Raw genomic sequence first — 8,949 nt, 5'->3', positions numbered from 1 at the left:
CAAAAGCCATGGGCTTCAGTTTGTTTTTTTTTTTTTGGGGGGGGGGGGGTGTATGTGAAAACCACCTTTGGTTCAGAATAAACAAATTCAAGTCTACATTCCTTATACTTGAACTGCCCCTCCCTGGATTGTGTGCTACTGAGCTCAATTTGTGCCAAACTGTTAGCAGTGGACCCTCAAGTGCAAGGTGAGATTCCTGCCCCTTGAGCCTATACAGCCCAAGTCCCCAATTGTACCAAGACAAGGCTGTGTTCAACTGTGAATCAAAGTTGCTGTGCTTTGACATCACTTTCCTGAATTCCATAATTTTTTTGCACCAACTGTAACAATTACTTTCTAGCTTTGTCTTGGAGCTACTCATGTAATACACTGTCTGAAACTTATTCCAAGTGGAGTTGGGACAAGTTGTTGCCTAACCTGGCAACAGAGGGTGCAAGACTAGGGGAGGGGACACACCCAGGCAGTCTATCACAAGGCACCCCAAGCAGGGCTTAAACCCCAGACCCACCAGAGTGGGACCTGGCCAAGCCCACTGTGATGCCTTCCCCCCCCCAACTCACATTATGTGGAGTAACAAAAGTTGTTATGGGACAAACTGACTTGTCTAAAACCATGTGCCTGTTCTGAAATGTACTTAAGTTTACTGAGTTGTAATTGACTTTGGTGAATAATCTGCTAAATGAATGCAAGCCTACAAATGAGAGCTGCTGCTTAGGCCTGAGTGTAGATGGTGGTATTGCTTCAACTGTGAGATATGAAAGCCATTTACCTTGGATTGTGCACAGATATACTGGGTCATTGTTTCAATGGCTGTGTTATAAATGCAACCTGAAACTACACATGCAGTATAAATTGGTTTCATTGCCCTTGAGGCAGTAGGATAGTAGTAGAAAGGCCTGGAATTTGTAGCTATTTTTGGTCTTTTGTGACTCACCCTGAACAAGGTGTTGCTGCTCAGTGACCTGAATACATAGGACAGTCCAGATTAACTTGTTGCTTCAGTATGACAAACAGTGATACAATCAGTGAGCTACACAGACTGCTGCCAGTAAAAGCCCAACTATTCCTTTTAGTCCTTAGAACTCCCCAGGAGTGTGTTTCAGTGCTATCAAGTGGTTGGGACACACTGTAAAATCTAATGTCTCCAAGTATTCAGCCCAAAAGGGTAACTCAAGGGTGTGGTTCTCTTTAGATTGGACAGGATTCATTCTGCTTTTTCTGGACTTAACTCTTTCTACCACATCTCCTTATAAACTATACTTTGCAAGTTAGGCCTAGGGAATGCTCTGTGTTCTATAGGTACAGTTAATTTAGGCTTCTCTGCCCCACCCACTGGGTTGTGTCAATCAGGCCAGAGGTGGTCACTACCCAGAGTCTATTATTACTTTGAATTAGACAGATTTACCCTTGAAACACCAGGTGAGGCAACATGTTGTCTAAATTACGGTTTGGTGAAAGTAGGGGAAGAACCAGCACAACTCGTTACCTTTCCTCCCTTGCCCAAGCTGGTGGTGGTGTTAATGACGTAGAATGCTGAAGGAGGAGGTGCTTGATATTTCGTCCTCTCTTCCTGCTGTACCTCAGTTCTGCTCGCATGTGTTGAGGAATGAGGAAGTGATCTTTTCCCATTGATCAAAACTGACCTTGTTCTCCTCTGAAAAGGAACACGCCCGACTCATAGCCGAGCTCAGAGTAGCTGGTTTCTTTGGGTCTCTGTGCCAGTGCTGATCTTCTCCACAGTCAACAAATGTGTACATTAAGTGGCTCAGCGCATTTATAAAGGGTGTTCCCTGGGTGTGATTCCTCCTAGACAAGTTCCTAATACAGCTCTTTACCTCCTCCTTCTCCAGTCCCTGTGGCAGGCTGTGCTGGAGCCCTCTTCAGATAGTGCCACTCCGTGGACCTCCTGTGCCTTGGTTTGTCTAGCTGCTTTTTTCATACCGCCTCAAATGCTTGAGATTTAGAAGACAAATTTGTACCAGGGGAACCGTGCAGATTTTTGGCTCGGATCTGTGTTGTTTACCTGCTGTACCTGTGCAAGTGTGAGTTGGCGTGAATTATCCGACTCCTGTTCTGGTCTGTTTGGAGGGCAAGGCTTGTCTTGTTTGCATTCTTGTTCCCTTCCTTCTCTGTGAATATCTCTCGATAGTCTCCCCCAGTTCGTTAACCTAGAAGCAATTTACCTTTGCCGTACACCTCTAGATTCCTGGGATAATCTGCAATTTGACATTTACTAAATCAGCTTTGTGCTTGACAGAGCGGTAAGTATACCTTTAGAAAAAATGTTAAGTTCTTTACATTCAGTGTTTTTGTTTCACTTTTCTTCACTGGAACTTTTGCTGTGGTTTCGCTGATAGACTTTTCTGGACAAACCTGTTTGACCACGTGGCGAGTTCTCAGTTTACTCCCAGTGGGGCTGAGAGCACTCTTTTAATGTAACATTTGCTTTCTTTCTCTTTAGGCTATTTTATAGACCTTATTTTTTAGCTATACCATTTAAACTTATATTTTCCAGCACATTTTACTTGGGTATAGTGTTAAATAACCCTTGCTCAACCTAAATGGTAGTCTGTAAAAGCAAACTACAAAATGATCAGCTAATGCTTTCACACTCTAGATGGGCTTTAAATATTTCGAGTTTTGCACCAAGCACTTGATCACAATGGATAAAGTACACCTACACAAGTCCAGCTGGCTGAATTAAGTTTTCTTATCTGTTCTCTGTGCCCTATACAGAAACTGAAGAAAGCAACCACTGCATTGAAGCACGGAGACAGGAGTGTTAAGTTTTCCCCTCTAAGTGTGGAGAACATGCCCACCATACCAGGCAATACCACTCAGGGCCTATCCTTGCTGCCTTGTGATGCTGAACTATGCCATAGCAATGGCCGTTGCTTTGTGCTTGATAAGAAGATCAACTGTGAGTGCTGGCTTGGCTACAGTGGGGAATTTTGTGAGAACCGGGTCAGCAAACCTATCGGCGTTCAGCTCACACTGGGGGTCCTTGGCTGCATCATTGGCTTAGTGGGCCTTGCCTTCCTCCTCGCCTTCTTCAAGAAAAGGGCCGTGGTGTCCAAGAGGTACCCAGAACTGATCATGCAACTTGATTGAGCCAGAACCCTGAGATTGCTGTTGATATGGTATTCTATCATACCTTTTCTGTAGAGAAACGGAGTAACACAATCTTTGACTGGTGCACCTAGACGAATCCTGTTGTCCCATGACGATATCCAGTGATCCACAGCTGGGCTACTTCCTCTGAAGGCTTATACTTTAATCACTCTGTACTTAATTTTTCCCGTGTGCTCTCATCTGGCCCCTGACCTGAATTTGTAAGACTTTTTCTGAGCTGTTGGACAACAAAAGCAGACGTTGTCGCCCCTGTACATGTATGCTGTGTTCTCTTTCTGCAGGAAAGTACCTGCTGCTTCAAAGGAAACCAAGAAGAGGAACGCAAGCAAAGACCCCCTTTGATATGGAACGGTCAACTTTGCAGCAGGTGAGTCAGCTCTTTTCCTAAGATGACAAAACTTAAAGCAGTCATCTTGCTAAAGTCTTAGGATATAGGATACAGCATGAACTTTTTTGTGATTAAAAAAAAAAAAAAAAATTCCCTTTCCTCATCTAAAATCTTTTTCAAAACTTTTATTCTAACTAAAATGTTATCAAATACCTTATTTTAAAACTGCATATATTTAAATATATTTAACATTTCTGTGATCCTGATTCACTTGTTTAGGAGGAGCCCATTGTTAGGATCTAATTTTTCACTTTTTTCAGAATAAACCCCACTGGTATTACATTTCAAACAAGTATATAACAAGTAATCTGTTGCCTTCATGTTCTTGTTTGTTTTTGTCTGTGTTATGGGGTCTAATTTGCAGGGACATTCTCATCTGCATTGCCTTCTTCCTGCTGCTGATTTTGTTGAATTAAGGTGGCATTTCACTGTAATCAGCTGGATAAGCAGGTATTGCAGGATGCTTTGCTCTGTGGCTGGAATTACATTTGTTACCAGTACTGCTTATACTAAGCTGGTAAGCAAATTGGTGTAAGAGTTACATGCTGTATGTTTTACTTTGAGAAGCATTTTCCCTGGGTCTTACATTACAATAACTGAACTGCATATTGCTTCTGTTGTAACTTTGGGCATAAATCTTCATGATGCTATTTTAATTGTTTACAGAAAATGGGTATGTATTAGAAATGCTATTAAATGCTTTTTAAATGGTGGTTTTTTTTTTTTATTTCACATTAAAATGAAACGGTGACTTTTAAACTACAATAAACTTTTACCATGGAAATGTTTTTTTTTATTCCTTTAAAATGCGAATAATTAATGAATAAATGCTGGATATTATAATAAGAAACAGTTTTTCCTGATTATTTCAAATCACCCTTTCCCTCTGATTCAGGTAAAAAAACGTCTGCCCACAGTGGGACGTTTCTGTCCTCATCTCTGCTGTAATGTTTCTCACCTTAAAAAACACTCAAGCATATTGCAAGCGACTGCCGGTATACAAAATAATTTCTTTAATGAGATTTTTTTCAGTAAAATATAAAAAAATAATCCGTTCTCCCGGTCCCCCTGAAAATATAGTACTGTACTTTGAGGTACGGTACTGTATTAACCTTTATTTAGCTGACATATTTGCTCAAGGCGACTTAGATAAGGTACTTGTTTTTTTTTTTTTTACTTGTACAGGAAGGCATTCTTAACTGCAGCAATTCGGAGTAAGAGTTTTGATCAAAAGTCCCACAGCGGGAGCTGGATTCCAACCTTGAGCGCAAGGCTGCAACCTTAACGACTGCGCCACCTGCTGCCCCAGTAAAACGGCACAGAGTTACGGGACGCTTTCAGTAAAATGCATACACGTTTACCCTGATCGGCCGTACGACAGTATTCGTCCATATGAAGTGAAGCGCGAACTTCAGTCTCGCTGTTCCGTGCAAACGGATTCACGAAGACGGGATGATGATGATCGTGGTTCGATGTCACCGAGCGCCACCGCAGCTGTCACCCTACACGTCCGGTCCGGAGCGCAGGTCTCTGAGCGGGGCGGGTCGCGAGGATGAGCCCTGGCCTGGGCTGCTCTTTTGCGCTTCTTCGAGAAATCGTACCAGCAAGTCATGAGACAGGCGCCTCCGATGAACTGAAAAGCGCTGGCGATGAAACCCATGACGACGCAGTAACCGACCCGCAGGTCCGTCCCGCTGGCTTTAATGCTTTTCAGCTCACTGGTGAACCAGGCCACGGGAATAATGGAGAATATCCCCCCGCAGAAGACCGCCACACCGCTCAGCCCCGCGAGCAGCAGGTCCGGGCTCGGTCTCCAGCAGCGAACTCCGAGGAAAGCCGAAACTAGCGCGCCGCCGGTGACCACCACCGAGGTGACCATGAGCCCCCGCGCTGCCTTCACCACGCCCTCGGCGAAGTAGTCGGGCTCCTGGTGGGGGCACACGAGGTCGCTCCCGGGCACCTCCACACACATGTCCCAGATGCCCTGGTGGATGACGGTGCCCTCTGCCGCGCCGGGCACCCCCTGCACTGTCCTCCAGCTGGGTGCTCCGGTGGCGATCATGTTGAAAAGCCACCCCGCGCAGCCGGAGACCAGTCCGAGCGCCAGCACACAGGGGTCCGGCATCGCCGAGAGGAATCAAAGACGAAAAGGAAACAAAAACAGCCGTGCGCGCGGAGTTCTCTTTAAACTCTCACCGTCAAACGCACGCGGATCGGCGGCGACGCCATTCACGTGCCGTGGTGGGAATGGAGGCAGCGTATAATCTGGCAATCGCGGTATAGAAGATACCGTAATTCAGCGAATCGATGCCAGGTTTCGGGTTTCTTTGGCGCTGAATGTCCTACCGTTAAAACTTTGTATCGACGTGACGTCACAGCACACCTATTGTAGCGCGAGTCCCGAACCACACCTTCCGACGGTCACATTTATTCAAGACAAGAGCGCGTTACCCTTACATCGGTGCTCCGAACTGTGCAGCTCGTTGCGAGGTTGCTCCTTTTCAACCCCCTGCATTAAAAATGAGGAAATAGCCTCTCCAGCTGTTCAAAAGCTTTTATTCAGGACACGTGTAAACAGAACTGGAAGGTTTTTTTAAGTCCAGAAGAAAACCTGATAGCCCAAGTAATACAGAACCTCCGTGAAGAGGATGTACTTCGATTCTGAACAATAACTTTTTTTTTTCTTAAAAAAAACATGGTTAGTACACTTTAATTCTACATTTGGAGTTGGGTTACAGGAATAATCCACAGCCTCACTGATATAGTTACATCCCATAAACACGCGTGTTAAAACTTATACAGAGTTTATCGTAAAGTGAGAGTCTATAAGGTGCAGAATTCGTCGTAAATATATAATGTACCTTTACGTAGAATCTAATGGTTGAACTTCCCTTCAAACAAAAAAAGGCAGGCCTGCATGAAGTTGTACATCATGTATTTACATGAGGCTTTTCTCCAAAGCGACTTAGTTACACGGCGGGGTAGTGTTTTACAGGAGCAACTTTGGAGTAAGTACCTTGCTCAAGGTACTACGGCCAGAGTGGTGGGAGTCAAACCTGCGACCTTTGGGTCCAAAGGCAGCGGCTCGATTTACTTCACTAGTACCAACTGTACTACAAGCACCTAGCTTTCACATCAGGGGATTTCGTGCAAAATATGCAGATACAAAGTGGCTCAGGTCTCTACTATAAACATTAAGCATCCCGATAAAGAATTAAAACCCTTCCATGAATTTACAAATAATTGTAGTAGAATGGCTGAGGAGACCTTCATCATGTATGATGTTATATGCTGAAGTGGCCCCAAAACCTACTGTTTACAACTGACGTTTCTGCACGTGTAACCTTTGTAGTCATAAATCAGAGTAAACATAATGTCTGCTACATATATAAATTACTATAATTAGGTATAAATATAGTAGTACATATAGTTTACTTTAATACACTATGTATACTGTAATACACAATATATTTATTATTGTGAATTACATATGCATAGGCAATGAAGTTGCAGTGTTGGAGTAGCACGTCTGTGTAATACACCAGGAATATGTGCAACCGACGATCCTAAGCGTACAGTACCGCGTTATTACTGCTGACATTCTCCGTTTGCTCAAACGCGTCCTTCATTAAAAGTCTTCACGTTGTATTTACAAGGACGGCGCGTTTTGCTGCTCGCGTTCACAGGTCGGCATCGTACGGCTTGCGTGTGACCGAAGTGTCCACGAAGCGGCTCCTCGGGGGCTTGGCGCGCGGATAGTCGCGCTCGGCCAGCGAGTCCCGCGAGTACGGCACGCTGCTCGAGGTGCTAATGCTCCGCGCGATGTTCGGCACCTCGACCTTTCTGGGCACGGGGGGGTTGCTCTGAGAGAACTTGGCTGTGCCCCTCGAGGACCTCTCTCCGCGGTTCCAGCCGCCGCAGCACGAGCACATCCCGATGACCATGGCTGCCCCGCCGAGGATCTCCATGATGCCGCCGATGTAGCCCAGGATGATGCAGTATCCCACGTTTATCGTACCTGAAGTCACGGTTGGAATGGAGTTGATGATGTGCGTGTACCACGCGATGGGAATTATGGTCATGACTCCAGACAGGAAGATCAAAATCCCGCCCAGTCCGGAGATGATCCAGTTCGGTCGGTCTCTCCAGCAACGGACCCCCGCCGTGGCCACCGCGATGCCGAACAAGGTGACCAGCAGGGACGCGACCATCAAGCCCTTCGCCACGGGAATGATCTGTTGGCCGAAATAGCTCGAATCCTGTTGACCACAGGTTTGCTGGCTGGTGGTCTGGTACGCCAAGCATATGTCCCAGATCCCCTGCCGCATGATCGCGTCAGTGGACACTCCTGGCATCTGACTGATCTCCCTCCAGTCCGGAGCCACGGTGCTGGTCAGGTCCAGCACCCATCCGCAGGGCGCGAAAACCATGCCGAAGATGAGCAGACCCGGGGTGCGCATCTTGGTCGAAGCGCTGTGCGAGCGGACGGACGGACGGACGGACGGGCGGGCGGGCGGCGGACAGGTCAGGTGAGGGCTGCGCGCTCCCACTGCGTAAATCGGAGCTCTGATGAGCGCACAGGTCCCCGCGCCGGAACTTAAAACTAACAGCTGGAGACTTCAGTGGGCGGCGTCTCTCTGATCTCTGCGGGATTTAGTGCGTCGCGCGGAATGTGCACGATGACGGTCGCGTAACAAAGGGCGCTTTCGAACAGGTGTGCGTTCCGATCCCGACCGGTTTCGGCACGAACGTGGTGTCGAGTGCAGCGGAAGCGACGCGGTGAGTTCGGGTGGGCGACTGCAGACTTCATCCCTTTATTTCCATACGTTTATTTGCATGAAAAGAAGTTAAGTTATCGTTGTGTGGAAAACAAATACATAACGTTTTGGCATGAACTCAGATGCGTGGCTGGCTGTATTTAATTTACTCAACTTTACACAAAACTTTTGGACTGGATTAAAAATGACATTAAAATTGCACCTATGACAAGAATTTCTCATAAAAAGTGACAATCCCGCAAGTGGTTTACTTAAATACGTATTCATATATAAAAATATGAATACATGGCAAGCTGTGTCAGATCTTTAGGGTTAACAAGATCAGTTTTACTCTTGTTCCCAGTATTAATGTCAGTGTAACATTTTTCGCAACTCCATATTTCCATATGGTAAAAATGTTCACCCCGTATTGTACTTTAAACACCACATGCATAGTTTCACACACACCTGTCATTTTTTTTTTTTTTTTTTTTTTTTTTTTTTTTTTTTTTTGTTGTTATAACAGTATCTTTAACTGCTAAGGTGTGGCAAACAGGGGGTGCGGTGGCGCAGTGGGTTGGACCACAGTCCTGCTCTTCGGTGGGTCTGGGGTTCGAGTCCCGCTTGGGGTGCCTTGTGATGGACTGGCGTCCCGTCCTGGGTGTGTCCCCT

At 45.9% G+C, this 8,949-nt stretch overlaps 2 protein-coding genes and 1 long non-coding RNA gene across 3 annotated transcripts; 1 reads left to right on the top strand and 2 right to left on the bottom strand.

Moving 5' to 3' along the window:
• Nucleotides 1-2,074: 2,074 nt before the first annotated feature.
• On the top strand, nt 2,075-4,180 carry LOC108934330 (uncharacterized). The gene is made up of 4 exons (XR_001966124.1): nt 2,075-2,261; nt 2,737-3,080; nt 3,414-3,499; nt 3,885-4,180. It is a non-coding gene; the product is annotated as an uncharacterized LOC108934330 (long non-coding RNA).
• Nucleotides 4,181-4,627: 447 nt separating this feature from the next.
• LOC108934316 (claudin-23-like) lies at nt 4,628-7,065 on the bottom strand. The gene has a single exon (XM_018751938.2). It carries the CDS (start codon nt 5,643-5,645, stop codon nt 4,932-4,934), a length of 714 nt encoding a protein of 237 aa, XP_018607454.1. The 5' UTR covers nt 5,646-7,065; the 3' UTR covers nt 4,628-4,931.
• A 10-nt stretch (nt 7,066-7,075) lies between these two features.
• cldn23.1 (claudin 23.1) lies at nt 7,076-8,742 on the bottom strand. The gene has a single exon (XM_029252756.1). The coding sequence runs from the start codon at nt 7,978-7,980 to the stop codon at nt 7,201-7,203; it is 780 nt and encodes a 259-aa protein (XP_029108589.1). The 5' UTR covers nt 7,981-8,742; the 3' UTR covers nt 7,076-7,200.
• Nucleotides 8,743-8,949: the final 207 nt, after the last annotated feature.

The sequence above is a fragment of the Scleropages formosus genome, chromosome 6 (assembly GCF_900964775.1).
Source record: "Scleropages formosus chromosome 6, fSclFor1.1, whole genome shotgun sequence".
Lineage (NCBI taxonomy): Eukaryota > Metazoa > Chordata > Actinopteri > Osteoglossiformes > Osteoglossidae > Scleropages > Scleropages formosus.
Note: the sequence above shows the minus strand (reverse complement) of the source record. Positions and strands in the feature narration are given on the sequence as shown.